At 37.8% G+C, this 17,546-nt stretch overlaps 1 protein-coding gene across 10 annotated transcripts in view; it reads right to left on the bottom strand.

The window, feature by feature from the left end:
• The window catches only part of ncam1b (neural cell adhesion molecule 1b), a 45,145-nt gene extending 28,179 nt beyond the window's left edge, over window positions 1-16,966 (bottom strand). For 7 of the 10 annotated variants that reach the window (XM_077723061.1, XM_077723054.1, XM_077723056.1 and 4 more), the window contains exons 1-2: window positions 16,614-16,966; window positions 172-246 (exon numbers count right to left, since the gene is read on the bottom strand). In XM_077723061.1, coding sequence (XP_077579187.1) covers window positions 172-246; window positions 16,614-16,665 — 127 coding nt within the window. In that variant the 5' untranslated portion in view covers window positions 16,666-16,966. The remainder of the gene's footprint in view (window positions 1-171; window positions 247-16,613) is intronic. The other 3 variants (XM_077723063.1, XM_077723064.1, XM_077723062.1) reach the window with 2 other exon arrangements.
• Between the last annotated feature and the right edge of the window lie 580 nt (window positions 16,967-17,546).

The following is a 17,546-nucleotide window of genomic DNA, read 5'->3' as shown; positions in this document are numbered from 1 at the left end:
CTAGATTTCACTGAGTACAAACAATTCAATATGTAGCGATTATCTTCCATCCATTTCCTCTGGTGTCAATGCAAATTGACAGTCACAGTCATTTTATCATCTGGATTTTGTTTCAAGTATATTGTCCAAAAAGTGTGATTTTACAGTGTCAGGCCGATTTGTCATCCTTACCTTCACACATGAAGAATTTGGACTCCCCGATACTGATTTCACCATGATTGGGTGTGATCTGCACGTCCAGTGACACTAGAAAAAAACACACAACAACATCCAAGATGAAATGAAAGAATACAGAGATAAAACTTTGTCATGAAAAGGGACACTATTGCAATAGCACTAACTTGACACTAAACAGTGAAAATTTAACCACCCAGGTTTGTAAAAAAAAATAATAATAATAATAATAATAAATTAAATTGAAGTTCTTAAAAATTCATTAGAAAATACCAACTCTTTCTTGTCTGATTATTACAAGATATTAATAATATATAAAATAATATCAATAACACTGACTCAAAAAAGACTCATGGAGGCAGAGTTGAAAAGTCTAGATTTCTAAAAGCCTAGACTTGATCAATGTCTGAATGACAAAAAGACCATTTCTTTTTGGTCAGAATGGGGTCTGGATTGAAGCCTTTGCCTTCCTAATTAGAACAAAGCTTCACTTGTTTCCCGAGGGGAGCAGTTAGTTTCCCGGGGTTGAGAAATGTAACTAAATAGATCCCAAATCCGGCTCTATATCGTCAGGGTGTCAAGGCGAGAGCAAGTGGAATTACAAAGGGTAGGAAGCTTTAGAGAAAAGGCAAACTGAATCAGCTAGTATTGAGAAAGAATGATCAAAATTAACTTGATTTTGTCTTCTAGTGTTTTGTAACAAATCTATTAAAACATCTAATCTTACGGTGAAATTTTTTTTTGAAGAGTAGACATTTAATGCACGCTAAAATGTACAAAATAGATTATTATTATCCAATACAATTAATTACACTACTGCTGTTGATTACCATGAGTCTGCTCATTAGTGTCACACTAAAAATGGGTAACCTAGGACCCTAGGCTTTAGAAGTTTCAACAACCTGCAACCATATTGTCAGATTTGGTGTACTACAAACTGACCTGCAGGGATTTTCGTCTTTTTTAAATCCTATGGTTTGTTTTGGACTACTGATCACACTCTCGGCACGTAAATGTCAGCTCCTTTTCAGTACAAACAGAGTAATCTGCCCACCCTGCTGATCGCAGAATCAATATTATTCTCCTGTTTCAAAAAAATAAATAAAACTCTTTCCCAATCTGGGAGTTCTTTGACATAAATCGAAAAATAGCCCGATACTCAGTAGTACTATCGGAAAGCAGATGCAAAGCTCCTTTCACTGTGTAGTTAGGTAGCAGACAGTAATTGCTCTCTTGTATCAAACGTTTAAGAGGCTAAAAAGCTGTGGAAGTCTTGCTAAAGGGCAAAGACATGTTCAAAGCGGAGGGAGTGGGGAGGCAAGTGACACAAGAAACTGGAAATTGAATCCGAAGGCGAACCCCCTGGAGACTAATCAATTTGAAACCCAAGACTTCACACCAATGGTTAGAAAGTGTGTTTCAAGATGAGACAGGCACAAATTAAAATGTCAGTGTAATTTTTTAGACATATTCTACACTCACAGACACTAGGAAGTTCTAAATTACTACTTACTAAAACACAAGCACTATACTTATATAATTCATTTATGGATAACAAATGGCAGATGGCAGTTTCAAATGAGTCAGTGGGGCACATGTCAATGCAAAGCAGGAGCTCTGAGAGGTAACTGAGAATTTCAACCGCCCCCACTGGCACACATGATATATTTGATGATTTCTCAAAAATAGGTGAATAGTTCAGAAAACCACCCAAAGGGTGCCCAATTGAAGCATGGAATTGAAGCACACATTTGAAGTGTCCAAGATCAATGTATTACTTAGCAAGCAACTGTCACATCTGGTTCATGTCAGGCAAGGTAACCATAAGTAGTTGTTATCGGCAGAGGTCTAGATGCTAGAGCAGGATATGTATTGTAAACAACTTTGAGACAATTTAACAATCTGTCGGCTAAATGAGATTGTCAACATATGCATGATCTTAACGATCTAATATTGCTATATCGCATATCCTCACCAAATAATGGACCTTTAGCATGGCTAAAGTAATATTCTTTGGAAAGCCGGAAACAGAAAAGGATTTTAAAAATGAATAGGAAACTAAACTACTGGGAGATTGAATGTTTTGCCATAACTAGGTCACCGTCATATACAGGAGTTCATTTTGGGTGTCTGAGCATGTCCTGGGCCATAAAAAGAAACAAAAAAACAACAATGCAGTTAGGAGAATTTCTCCAGTTGATGGGGAAATTAAAACTTCTGGGTAATTTTGTCCATTAAGTTGTACATAGCATTGCTCTTTGGACATGTGTTCCAGTTTCTCTTGGCAAGGTGACTTAATAAATGAATCATGAATTGTTCATGCTCCAACTGAGTGATGTTACAGTTAGGATCACCATTATATGCTGGGTAGAACATAATAAATTGGGGTTGTCACTGGGTGATAACATCCTGTTTTTTATGCAGTCTTTTTTCTTACTAACACAAACAAACAACAATATTTCAAGGAGTGTGATATTTAAAAAATATATATACAAAATGCACTATCCATACATACCGCTCGAGCAAATACCAATGTGACAGACCCTTAAAATTGTCTATTCAGTATTTTGCATTTTTTTCCTACAGAATATGCCTCTACATCATATATAACAAACAAGTCTCAAGGTCTTAAATTTGAAAAATTTGTATCTGAATGTTTCTGTCAGACATCATAGGAGCAGAGTCGTAGCTGGCCTACTGTTTGTAGTTGTTGCTAAAGACCTCTCACAAAGAAAAGAAATATTTGACATCTGCAAATAGATATTTGATTTAACATTTTCTTTAGCTGTTGCCAATGCCATATATCTATGCAGCACCATTGTGCTGACTGAGGGGCAGCTTGCAGTATCAATAATTCAGGTTTTGGTGGATCAAAAACTAACTTTTGGTGTTAAATTTATGAACCCAAAAAGCTAATATGTACCGAGTGCAGAGTTCCCAGCCCTTAACTATTGTAAAAGAAAAGCCAAAACATATAGCTAAAGAATTAATTGTTGTGTAGTCATACAAGTGTTTGTTCCAATTCATGATACTTTCTTTGGCCCAGCTTTTGATGCATTGTGTATTCTACCCAAGCGCACATGTGCTCTCATGTGACAGATAAGAGGTTGTTTCATGTATTAAGATGATATGAGTGCCAGCCCTTAAGCGACAGTAATCAGCAACTGGTTCTTAAGTCAAATAAAATGATTGCCAAAACCCATCCTCTCGAGCTTGACTTTTTAAACATTTTAATTCAGGTTCCCTACAGGAGCACACTGACTTTGCCACGGTTACGCTGAAAGTGACTGATAAGAGCAAGGAGACAGATACAGTATATGGAGATGGGGAATATCTGCAGTGCGTGGTCCCTTTTCTCCACTGTCTCTCAGCTATCTTAAAACAAGTCCTCGGGTGAATCAGTCTTTGCCTCGACCTGAGTTATGACTCGCTTTACTTTCACAATTATGCTCATTATTGATTCTACCAACGTAGCACACACATGAACTTCAAAAGCACCAAACAGTTGACGGTCAGAGTTAAAAAGTTTAATGACCACTGAGCTAAAGGAGTGTAAGGCACACCTCCCTAAGGAACACCTCAAGGGGAGTAGCAGCGGCTCGAGATAAATCAAGTATACATTTTTGAACCTGCAAAGCAACAGATATTCAAAGGAATTTATTTAGTAGGACACAGCCCCGGTTATAGAGTGGTTACCACGTCCGCCTCACAGTTCTGAGATCAAGGGTCTCGTAGACAAGCACATTTTATACCTTGAATATAACCTCGAAAATTATTAGCGTAATACTACCATAATTGTATATTCAGTAAAGTTTTTGTAATACAAAAAGAAGCACGGTAGTTTATTATTTTGGTCAGTAGCAAATACATTTTTGAAAAAATTCTCTCTCGCATCTCATTTTTAATTGTTATTTTATGTTCTCCGAGGACGGTTACTTTGTACTTTGCCTTTGAAGGCCACTGTACCAAACCTAATAGAATAATAAGCTAGAGGTTACAGCCAAACAAACTGATCTATTTCTTTAGAAATCTTGCCTAAATTTTAAAGGGATCCAAATAAATTAATATGACCAATCTTATATTGTTCAAAATAATCTAAAAATGCTATAATTAGGGGGGGAATTCATTCTTAAATTATTCATCTGCACATTTTCTTCACTGCTTCCTCTCTTGTCCGACATAAATTATGTTTTTCTCTAATCAAAAGTTAATTTATAATGTATTGATCTTTTTCTGCTTCATTTTCAAGTCAGAATGTTAGAGTCTCTGTGCAGATTCTCTCTATTCCCTGAAAAGAAAATGCACAATCTGGCTGGTATTCTCGCATCTTGATTTCTGAATAAGGATTTGGGGATTTAACCTTTAATAGAAAAGTTTGAGTCGTGAAGATGCAAGCCATATTTAAGTTAAAATGAATCATCAAAACACCACACATCAACAATCAATACCACACGATTGACCTGATAAACTATTAACAAAACTATTCACGTATGATTCCAATGCTGCCCTTTCACAAAAATCTTTGTCTTAACTCTCAAATGCCACCAGATTTTCATTACTTTAACAAGATTCAAGAAACCAGTGTTTTATATTAATAATTTGCTCATTTGAAGAAATTAAGACCGTATTTGTTTGCTTCTCATGTCTCTCAACTGCATTTTCACTCCCTCACTACCAGTTGCCATGGAAACATGTTTTTCTCTCTCCCTCTCTTTTTCCCCTGGTGGTCTGACATGTGGGGTGATGGTTCCACACAGGTTGCCCACAACATAATCCAAACTGACTAAATTCCACCTCGAAACCTCATTATGTTTAAACAGCCTACATTTAAACAATTAATTTCATCCTCAGATTGTGGCTCCCTTGTGATGGCAATAACCCGGCAAGCTTTATACTTGTAATATTCTGTAAATGGTAGAGAAATGTATCATATGAAGTGCACAGTAATCCCCTGTCCCTGAAGTGTGTTTAAAAAATGTTTTCTCCAAAATAAAAAGCAACTACTGAAACATTGAAATGACAAACTAATATTCGTTTCCTCTATTTGTTTGGTTAATTACCTCGGTGGTCTTTGGCAGAGCAATCATACAAATATTGTAAAGTGAAAAATAAACATTTCACATCTAATCTGCGTCAATGTCAGTAGGGATCCATTGGTAATTTCCGATTTTACACAACAAGAAAGTGCAGCAGAGGCAACAGCAGCAGAATCCATAATACATCTGTTTAAATTATTCAAATTTCTATTGGCCCTCAGAAAGGAATTGGCTGCCATAGTCGTAACATGAAATGTATTGTATAATTTCTGTTACACTACATGAGAAGCATATCCCACATTGGAAATTTACAAACTAAACATCCATTTTAATAAGGTGTGAAACATTGATTGCCATCATTTTTGTTTTGAATATTTGCCAGATAGTAATACACTAGTTTCTTGAGTGTTTAGTGCATATTTAAAATTGGGGGTATAAAAACAACAAGAAGAAACTGTACTAAAGATAAGACTGTTTGTAATCTTGCCCAATCCTTTGGTGGCTTTAGAATTATTAAAAAAAGAAAAATTCCAACCAATAATGAATCCTAAGCGTCATAAAACTCTTACTAATTGAACTAAGCCTTCCTTTGAGACATCGCTTTTTCTTTGGCAAAAAAAGCATATCTGAGAACAGTCGAGCACTACACTTCAGTTGCAGAGCAGAATTCGCTCTCATTCAGGCAATTTTGTCTAAGTGCCCCTCAGCATCTGCCTCAGCTGTGCATCACACAGCAAAGGCCCAGGGATGTGGAAAGCAGGGCTTCTGTGGCCCATCAGCCTGTGTACTACTGTAATGATTCCATGGAAGAAGAAAAAAAGAGCATGATGACATTGAGTATTTGGTACCAGATTTTTTTTAAAGACAAGGGAGGACTATAAAATGAATATGCATGATTAATTGTAAGCTTAAACTCAAAGCATGTTGCACAATTACCATAATATCGGATCAAAATCATGCCACAGAGGCACAGGGGGAAAATGTACATTCCCCCCAGGGCTAGCAGTGAACTTTGAGACCTGTGCTCATGTCTGTATGAGCAATCTGTCTCTTGGACTAAAAGTGACATGCATAAAGCAATGTAATAGAAAGTCTCCCTCTTGGAGACTGAATTCTGTGGTCAGCGTAATGTCTTTTTTCCCTAAAGAATGGGGAGTCTGTGTAGCCTGAACAATGACTGACATGTTAGCATCTTTGCAAACACAATGAAACACCAGAGGACAGTCTTGATTTTAAAAAAAAAGCTAATTCTTCTCTACTAATCATGTAATCCCTCATGGATCCCCTGTTACAGCTAGCCATGACACATTCCCATCGAAAAGCAAGGCCAAATCCGCTGGATTTGTAAAAAAAAAAAAAAAACAAAGCCATTTAAATGTTTAGGGGGAATCCTTGCAGGGGAATACACAGTAACTTTGCCATTTTCATGGATGTCTAGTATTTTCTGTATTCACAAAGTGGGAATTAAAGTAGTAGCCAAGAAGATCAGAAAGGCAGGAGGTAAAACAAGGACCACCCTGCCACAAGCTGCCCAGGACAACACAGCATCCCTAAGTCTGGCATATGCACACCACTCTCTCTCTCTCTATCTGTCCATTTACCAGGCAGACACACTGGGACAAGTCAGATAACCCTGCCAGTAACTCCACAAGGAAATACAGGAATCAATAGGAGAGAATACACAATTTCAGGAAAAAAAATTCAAATAAGAGATAAGGGGAGCAGGAGGAGAGGATGAGCATCACTAGAGAAGTCATTATATAGCACGATTGGAATAAGGAGAATGAGCACTGGTTGTTCCAATCTACAAGCACATTATGCAACAGATGTAGCTGTACCTTGCTCATTGCGCTATAAACAAGACAGCGGTGTAACGGACCACTCTCCACAGTTTAGCAGTCCATGTTCTCCACTGAAAGACAATTCTGTCGTTAAAAACCTTAGCTGCTTGTTTAGAGTCAGCACATTTTTCCTTGTCTAGCTCAACTGACTACAATTTTGTCTATACATATATCCTGAATTGAAACCTTTGAACTACTTTGAAATAACGTTGCAAGAACCTCGAAAATCCATGGAGGTCTTTAAAGAGATTGGTCTTACATTACACAGTGACTGTTGTAACAATAAAAATGAACAAATCTTGGTTTACCCACTTGGATAAAGTGAATTCAAATATAGATCAACTGGCACACCCATGACACAAGAAATCAATAATGAAGCTTCTATTCCTTTTTAAATCAAAGCCTTCATCTTCCCATCTCTATAAAGAAAAATTTACAACATAATAGCAATGAAAATTACTTAGGTGCTTTTATTGCTCAGTCTCCTCTTGCAATCCTGCAGTCATAAAGGGATGCAAATAATGTTATCTATCAGCAACAGGAGACATGAAGCAGAAAGAAAATGTCATTAACTGGTAGTCTGGATCTTCAATTGCTAATTAGAAAAGGTATACATTTAAGAGGGAGGAAAATGGGAATGATTACCTGCTACAACTCTAGAGTGCGATTCACAGAGGCGTCAATATGCATATAAACGTACACTGAATTTCTCCTCTTTAAATAATCTCTCAACCAGGGATCTTTAGCTATCAGACCACGCCATTGCTTCAGTGTTGCTATCAGACGGATTTACTGTATCCTTTTGATATGGATGTGAAATAAGTCTCCTCCAGTAAGTACTTTTTAAAATAAATCTCTTTGAGGACTGCACATTAGTAATCTGATCTGCTCAGAAGCTAATTTGTTACATCTGGAAAATTACACTATGAATTATTGTGGACGGTTCTGTCATAGTTATATGGCCTGTCTTTACCTGACAAACATCTGACTTCTTGATGAGGGTAAATAGAATAGCCAGTATTTTTACCCATGAGATGTGGAAGAAAAAAATAATCACTTTTTAAAAATTAGAATGGGATTATTTCTGTGACTGGCTGGGAACCAGTCTAGGGTGTTGGCTGTTTTTTCGCCCGAAGACAACTGGGTTAAGCTCGAGCAACCATTTCGAGGATGGGCGGTATGGAAGAATGAACGAATGAATGATTATTTCTAAATTATATTAAAAAGAGAGGAAGAGATAGATTGATAGAGAGAGGGAGAGATAGTTAGAGAGAGGAACAGAGTGAAAGAAATTGAGAGAGAAAGGTTCACCAATGAATACTGTAATGGTGGCAAGCTCAGTTTTTATTTTGGTCGATCATTTGATTTTATACCCTGCAAGCGATGCCAACATGCACACCCCATGATGATCTTACGAACAGCGGCAGTCCAAATAGTAATAATCACAGGACACACTTTAGTCTCCGCCTGAATGAAGCCCAGTGTTAGGATGCAACCATCGTTTCATATCATATCTACAAAAATGAGTGCTCCCTACCCTTAACTCAGTATTTAGGCGATTCATTGAATTTTTATTTTTTTTTATAATTGGCCTATTCCATGATCACATTATTTTGCTTTTATGTAGAGAGGTCTCTTGTCCAATAGAAAAAATCCATTTGACTATTAGTCTACTGCCAGTCCAATTCAAATCTGCATATTTTCTATAGTATGTGTTTTTGTGTCCAGAGAAACATTTGACTTCATTAATTTCTTTGGATCTTCTTCATTTGTCGGTATTATATAACTACATTACTCTGATTTTGTTATGTTATGCTGCTAGGAAATACAGTGTACTTCGGGATATTTGGCTTCACTCATCAGAAGTATTTCAATTAAATCCATTAACTGATGAGAAACATTAATGCTACTTCTACATCACATCCCTTCCAAGGTTGTTTGACGTGACCAAGTCTTTGCAGCAGCTCCTTTGAGAACAACAGATGGCACGAGGCACCTTACAATAAGATTACACACACGTAGACACACATCTTGTTGACCAATCAGAGGCAGGACAGTAAAAATAGACACTGGGATCTGGTTAAACACTTGGGATTTGAATTTTCCTCCCTGGGATTGACTCTAGATTCTAGCAGCATTTTCAGTCAAAGACTAAAACTAATAAATCTTTTAATAGAAAGGACTTATGGATATTCTCAAGAATATACTATTGAATGCACTGAAAAAGAACATCTCCCAAACAAAGCAAGGATTTTTTTTCATTAAAAAAGGCGTATTATGCTAAAGCAAGGTGAATGAAAGGGTAGAATTATGGCTGGAGAAAGAAAGAATATTCAATTTTGTTGCAGCTTTGTCCCATAATATAGAAGAAAAAAAAATTGTCGCGAGCATAACCATATGCTTCTTATATTCCTTTAAATGTTTAAGTTTCCAGTGTTAATACAAAATATGTTTTATTTCTTTGACTAGGAGTAGCAAGTTACAAGCATGACTGATATCCAAATACGTCATATGTAAACTAAGTTGCTGGAAGAGGTGGGCTTGTGTTTTGCTTATTCAATCACTGTAATTTTAGAATTGTATGCAATGTCCCCATATTGACTGGGGTATTTCAGCAGTGATAAGTACTGGTTTCTTTTGCTCCTCGAGGGCTGTCATCTGCTTTTATAGTTTATGGCATTCATGAAAAAGATGCACGGTGGGGTTTGTGGTGCATCCGGCGTCTACTGGCAGCAACAGTAAAAGAGCTCTTCGGCAGTGGATGCCAATGACTCATACTGAGTGGAAATTGTTGTGAGAGACCATCAAGAGATGGCAACTATACAATCAACATGCTTATGTCATGTTGGGGGTTTATACTCAGCAAACCAGTGTGGTAAAAGTATTTTTCAAAAGAAAAAAAAAAGCTTTCTTTAAGACTAACTTAACTAATCTTTTTGTTCTGTGTTGATGTCTGTATGATAAGCACTGTAACCTCCTACGCCATCCCTCATCCTCATGCAGAAACTCTTTTTCTTCCTCCCAGGCTAATTTTATTCACAGGATTATTTAATCTTCAAGTTTTATCCTTAAAATCTATGAATTGAAACCAGGATTTTCAATTTAAACAGCGTATTGCATATGAATTACGGAAAGGCTAAAAATAACATTGAAATTCATTCACTTTAATATTACAGGTAAATTAGTTTAAATACAGGCAAATTAGATTGTAAAAATGAATGGCTTTCTATTGTATTACGAGTACTCAGGACAAGAAATATCCAGTAATTGAATCCCACATCTTTACTAAAGAGAACACACTTCTGTGCAAAATGTTACAATTCAGGTACATAGATGTATCCTTGCAAAAGGGTAAAACAGCCATTTTTTAAGACGGATCAACTTTTCAGCATTGCATAAAACATGGGAATGATGGTTACTATAATGAATAATAATTTATAAAAATAATAAATAAAAATCCTTTATATTCTAACCGATTTAAATAAGTAATTGCTGTATCACAAAATACATTAAAGACTGCTAGAATTTTAGTACCGTCAATGCCATCTGACCTAAAGACCTGAAATTAATAAACTCTTACAAATGTAACAATAATCCAATCAAAAATACACTCCACTTGATTCCAGGTCAGAGCCGTAAGAGTAAATACACAATTGCTGTAGCATTACAAGCGCCGACACCACTACAGCTTCAGATTCCATAATTACTGATCACTTCAGATGCATGTCCTCTACTTAATACCACTGATGGAAGCTGTCCAACAGTCCATGTAAATCTAAGGTTCGTAAAAATATCAGCATTAATTTTTGGCTACTAAACGGAAGGCATTGGTTCTAAAACTGAGAACTGTTATCAACAACTGCACAGTTTATTGGACTTTCAACTTAGAAAAGAGACCTGCTTATAGTCCACACCTAATTAGTCAGCCTGCCACAGACAAGCTTACTGTGACGGTCTAGTGACCTCTAACTCAAAGGAGGCCTCTAATCTCTGCAAATCTTCTATCGGAACCTCCTGTTAACTGAGTCTGCTAGCACTGTAGTCAGGCTTCAATGATATTACTGCTGATTTCCATGAAGCAACTTGAACAGGATGTGTACATTATCCTCAACAGCCGCTCAGAGAGCCTGGGGTACATGAGAAAGGGGAAAGCATTGAGGTATGTGCCCACAAAGACTTAAGGGGTAGAGATTTAATGCAAACTATGTGTAAACCAAATAACCGAAGGCATGCATTTTCAGGGTATCAGCAAGTGTTCAATTTATCAGGCATCACTGATATAGTGTGATGGCCATTCAAGGGTCATTAAATATTCATTGGGATCAATCCACAACAAACTTGCAGAAAAGGTCAAGGTGAATGTGAAGCACTCAAATTACAGAGTGAAAAATATCACCTTTGAGAAATGGATTCATTTAAAAGAGTATTTATTTTTGTTTTCATGCCAGGGCACATTAGTAAATCATGTTTTTGTGTGTGTCATTCTCCACAATCTAAGAAAATCAATTGCAATAATAAGCGTCATTCCTGCTCCTACAACTTTTTGCTGTTTTGTTCAGGTTTGTACTAAAATATTTATGCCAAGTTATGAAGCAATAACATACAAACTTGGTTGTTCCCTGCAGATGTTGCCAGGTAAATTAATAACAATAAAAATGTTCTCCTATGCCCTTGGGTAGCTATGAAAGAAATCCACCTGGAGGCTGATTTATTCAACTCAATGACACAATTTTGAACACAGAAGTTTTAATTGTAAAATGTCTCATTTTAAGCTGAGCAATTTATCTGCAAGAATCAGTGACACCATTTTGAAGTGGATCACATACGGCTTGAGCATCTACAGCGACCCCAGAGATAGACACTTAGTGTGATCTAATTATTGATTAAAATGAGGCGCCATACTACTACAACTCATTGTCACAACTTTGGCTAAAGGTTTTTTTTCTTCTTACCCAACCATAATAATGGTAAAAATAATATTACCTTACTGGAGGCGTCTCTACTTTTCCAGTCAAAGATGAGTTTGCTCATAAAAGAACGTGAAGTTAGTAAAGGGACACGCTATGGTGACTACATCAAAACACACCCTGAGGCACAGAAGCTAGGAATTCAACCTGCTCTGAGCTTAGTGATGCATCCCATAGTTGTTCAATATGGAACGTAGCATAATGCACATGAATGCATAAGTGAATGTATTCTGCCGAACAAAAGAAGTGGAAAGATAAATTCTAGCCATCAGCATGTTGCTTTATAATGGCCACTGTTTTCCCTCAATCAAACATAATGTGTGCTAGCTTTTAGGTTTGATTTGTGAGTAGTCATAAGCATTTCTTTCACAGATGGGGCAAGGTACCCTCCAGCATGGATAGTGTACAACATTACACGTGAGTCTGAGTACCTCATTCAAGGCTGTAATGACTTCAATTTGAAATTCAGCCTTGTCTTTCCCTACATTTCTTTTGAATTACAAATGAGTACATGAAAAAACAAAGGCTGGGGAACTGGCAATTCGTAAAAAAAGCTTTAAGAAACACTTTATTTTCCAAGTCAGCAAGTTGTGAAACCCTTGCATCTTTGTTTTATGACAATTCAGTTTATATGGAAACACAGTCACTTTATCATTTCGGAGATAAATTGTAGTAAAGGCGACGGCTATAACATATTTACATAAATTTAAGATGTTTGACAACTCTACAAAATTTGCATTGAAATGACTCGAGCAGTTTTAATGTTATCGGAAAAGCCCTAGTACTATGAACCGAAAAACAGACTGATATTAAGAGTCTATGGCAGCCTAATCCTAAACATTGGCATTTAATCAGTGTGCCAAGCATGTTCCTACAGAAACCTTGATGGATCCCTTCTCTAAATCCAGCAAAGTCGAGGGCAACATATGCCTAAAGCTTTGACAAACTAATGTTTGTGTCCACAGGGATGCCGCGCTCAGCAAACTGGCCTCATTTTAATATAATGAGCGGCAAGAACACACTGTTCTAATTTCTAGCTGGAGCTGACATCATTCCATCTTGCTGGATATGTAAAGATTAGTAAAATTACAAAACGAATGACAGCTTGATTTGTCAAAGAGCTGTTACAAAAATTTCTGTTATGTGTAACTGTGTAACCTGATCTTTTAGAAAATAGTTATCACTGTCTCTTTGCTGTGAGCCCGTGTTAAAGGAGAGCCATTTATGGACCTCCCATAGTGCTGCCTTACTATGTCACGTGAACGTGTAATGTCATCTTTTCTGCATCCTGAGGCAGCACTTCTCCTTTCAACGTTTTAGACCTGGATCTGTCTAATCCACTCCCCTTCACCATAGACTCGAGTAGTACTGAAGAGGTGAAAATCACAGTCTCTCTATCTGTGACCTCTTACTTTCACTGATAAACCATCAAACAAAATAATATTTTCATAAACGGTTCGAATGTGAGAAAGGGAATTTTACAATGACCTGTAGCATGTTTAAAAACAAAGGATTCAGTTTAGTCTACTTAAATACTCTTAACATTTGCACGAAAACATAAAAAAATAGGAAGTAAACTCTAAACCACCCTTTGCATTTTACCTGCCCTTTTTTCTCATAGGAGCTCCTTCCCAAACGCGTCTGTGTCTCTTTTAATATGAATTTGCATAATAAAACTAGACACTGCCCACAGGCTTGTTTGCATATTAAAAATTTGCAAAAGACCAAAAGAGACTCAGCTGATTTCAAAAGGAATGCAATTGGGTTTTATTTTCAGTGGTATGTTGATTAGTCATAAATAAGAGGATGATTCTAGTGTACTGCAGGATTTTGGCAGTTTTAAGATGTACATAAGGAACCGTGCAGCCTTTGCAAATCAGCCACATGTCCATCTTATGCTTAGAGCATTGTGGAACGAGTCTGTGTCATCACCGCAGTGATGTAACATGGACTAAAAGATACAATTCCACTGTAAACAAGTGAGCTGGCAACATGAACATTAAAAGGGCAAAATCGTGTAGAGCTTACTTTCCTTCCTTTTAAGCAATATGGCCAATATAACATGTTCTTTACTCACATGACCCGATTATACTGACCAGACGCTGTCATGTTTTGTGGGATTTGGTCGTTTTTTCTGGTGTCCTGTCTGTAATATTGTACATGAGTGTCACCTGCTGTGTCTTTTCTGGCTCTCCTTCCCTTGAGCGACCCAGGTATTTGTGATTGTCATCAGCCACTGTCTGTGAATTTAAAGTGCCTGTTGGGGGTGCCGTCATTTGTCTGTCCGTGGTTATGTTGCCTTCTGTCGGTTATTATTTACTGTCCTATTCTACTCTACAGGCATGGGAAAAATATTTTACCCAAAATAATAACATCTCAATGTTGCGTTTTATTTCCAACAGAATAATATAACTAAACAGCAATCAGATATAGCTGTTTCTTGAGTCCAATTAAATTCTCCTTCACGCATGGTCAACACTTCGAAACAATCAAAAAGAAACATGCTTCTTTTTGATTTGCACCCCTAGCATGCACATGTATCTCAATCAAAATGAGATTGTACGCGCTGAAGGCTTTTCTCTTAATACTGTAGCCATTTGAGTGGTTTCATGCATAACAAAGTGCCATTTGCTCCAGTGATGAATGTCGTCACCCTTTACTGTGCATGCCGGCTGGGTGGTTTTCTCACAACAAAGCGGCAAGGGAGGCACGTGATCTACAAAGCGCAGTCGTGACGTTCTTCTCGCAAACCTGTAAGCACGCAAGGAGGAGTTAGAGCAATTACTCCCTCTCTCAGCATTTTCCCCGCCTTGAGGAACACCCTTCCTTCCTACACTCCCTCTGCAAAACAGATTAGACGGCTATCCCACTCCGAACTGTGCATCACTCGATACCACACGTCAATCCTCACATCAACTCTTTAATTATTAACTTAAATGTCTGATGAGTTTATCACAAATGTAATCTGAAAAGGCACCCCCATACCACCACAACTGCTTACATAATGACACATTTCACCAACTTAGAGGATCTCATTTCAAAGCCTTTATCAGGGAATCGGCTTACATAACAGATGATTCAGAGTAGGAGTTTGCATGTGTGTGTGTTTGTGAGAATGCATCAGTGTGCTTGAGAGAGAGCAAATGAAGCGGCGCTTTCCCTGACAGACCCTTGATGGGCGCCATGCAGCCCAACATGGCCTGTCAAGGGCCACCCTCCTCCATTAATCCCCTCCTCACTGCACCTCCTGTACACAATAACAGGTGAATTACAAGTCTGCTCTATCGCCCAGTAACTCTCACTTTGTATCCTTTTAACCTTTTGTAGGTCAAGTGAATATTTTTGTTCATTGAAAAAAAACTTTGTATCAAAAAGAGCTGGTGTTCGTATGGGATGAGGTCACAGGTTGGGTCTTGTGTTATTAATATTTGGTATAGATCAAGTGGGGCCTACATGAGCAGAAATGTAATGGGGATGCCAGGTCTCAATAATAAGTAGATATTTTGTTCTATTGTTAAATGTTTTTTTAACGATTTTTTTTTGATACAATAGAAAATTCTAAACTACTGTAATTTTCGAACCACCCATCAAATACGACCAAAACTAAATTTGATTACATACAAGGTACCTTGAGCTATAAACCTTAAAATCCAAAGGAAGGAAAGTAGCAGCTTAGAATCTGCAAATTAATAAATAAAATTGCAATAAAAACAAAATAAAAAATGAATGAATACCGAGAAACACTCGTTATGGGTCCCAACAACACTCTAAAGTTGATAAATAATATACCATTAATAACAAATAATTAAAATTTGAAACTAGCTTTGTTTTTATTGTGAAATAAAATGTTTTAAAAAATAGATGAACATTCTAAAGAGCAGAATAGCAGTTTTGTCTATCTTACTTAAGATTTTAGAAACCAAAAGCATTCAAATAAATTCAATAAGAACATTTGCTGTGAACATTTGAATAAATAAACACATTTCCCATTTTGCATGAGCGGACCGAGTGTGAAGGCTCAGGTTTCGGTGTCATTGTTATAGGTTCTCATCGGGTCGGCAGCATTTCTCCAAGGCAAAATGCTTTGGACATCTGGCGCCGTCAGTGGAAAACAATTATTTAAATAGGCACCCAATAAACGGTTAAATGGGAGCACATCGTTACTCCCCATCCATACCAAACAGATCCACACAAGCGCAGTGGACGACAACAACACAGCAGTGGATGGAGGCCAACATAAATCCCCTTGACACATTACCCCACACATTATCCACACCCTCCCCCTTTTCAACCTCCGAGACTGCCCCACGTCCGCCCCTTGTGGAGGACCACAATTTATGCCATACTAAATAATGCAAAGTCAGCGTTCAAAATCCAAAGAGAGTGTATGGTGGGGGATGAATATCTTGCACGGAGGGCAAATGAGAAGAATTAGAATTAGAATTAGCATTAGCTGCAGCACCTGCCTAACAGGGATCCTTGGGGGGCGGAGGAGAGGGAAGACCCAAGGATGGCGACCGACACTCCTCGTTGCTTCTCCTACTGATGGTAATCAGAATAGCACACTTTAAAGTGAGTTGATGAAAGTGTCTTACCCGCACAGCCCACGAGAATCAGGGCAACAAAGATGTCCTCGAGCCGGACCATGGCAAAGTCCCCCCACACCTCCTTCACTTGAGGCGAGCGTCCGTAAGGCGAAACGGCTCGGCAGATCGCTCCTCTATCCACCCCTCCACTGGCAGTTGAGTGAGTCGCCCTCGGCTTAGCAGCAGTGACTCCTCACAAAGCGTTCATCCTCGGATTTATGCGTTCCGTAAGGATCTTTCAGTGGTCAATGGCAGGGCGAAGGAGGATGGCGAGTCACTGGTGCTGCTGCTGGAGGATCTAGTGGTGGTGGTGAGCGCCACAGCGCCGTTCAAAGTGTGACTGACAAGCCGAACCTGCTCACATGAGCGTATCAATGCGCGCTAGCTGGAAAATGTGCATCTCGTTAACTAGTGCGCCATTCACATTGAGATGGGAGGACCAGTGGTAAACCCTTAACCCTTGATCGAGCATTCCCTCATCCATTTAGGTTTCAGCCCTGCTTATTGATTGAGCACCAACTTTTCTTGTAAAATGTATTTCATCTATTATTCAGGATTATCCACGATTTTCTGACATATGACTAATGCAATTTTTTTTTCAATACACTATCCAAGACTGATATATTTTCTCTATCATGTAACGTTTTTAGGTACCCGTTTTCATCATTCATGCTATAAATGTGTACGTGGTTGTTTTGCCCCCCTTCTAATCGCCAAACCTTAACAGAATCGGAATTCAGAAAAATATAAAATACAAATCTGTATAAATAAAAAAAAGAAGTAAAAATTCCTGATATTGGCTTTCTTGTTATGTATTGTCTCCCTGCTCCCAACACTGGGTAATCACTTGAATCCAATTGCACTCATCCTTTGTTTACCTGAATGAATTAGATTACAACTCTTTGTTATGAATAAATCATTGGCATAGTTGCTGGAGATTGG

The sequence above is a fragment of the Stigmatopora nigra genome, chromosome 8 (genome assembly GCF_051989575.1).
Source record: "Stigmatopora nigra isolate UIUO_SnigA chromosome 8, RoL_Snig_1.1, whole genome shotgun sequence".
Taxonomy (NCBI): Eukaryota; Metazoa; Chordata; class Actinopteri; order Syngnathiformes; family Syngnathidae; genus Stigmatopora; species Stigmatopora nigra.
The sequence above is the reverse complement of the archived record's forward strand: the minus strand, read 5'-3'. Positions and strand labels throughout refer to the sequence as shown.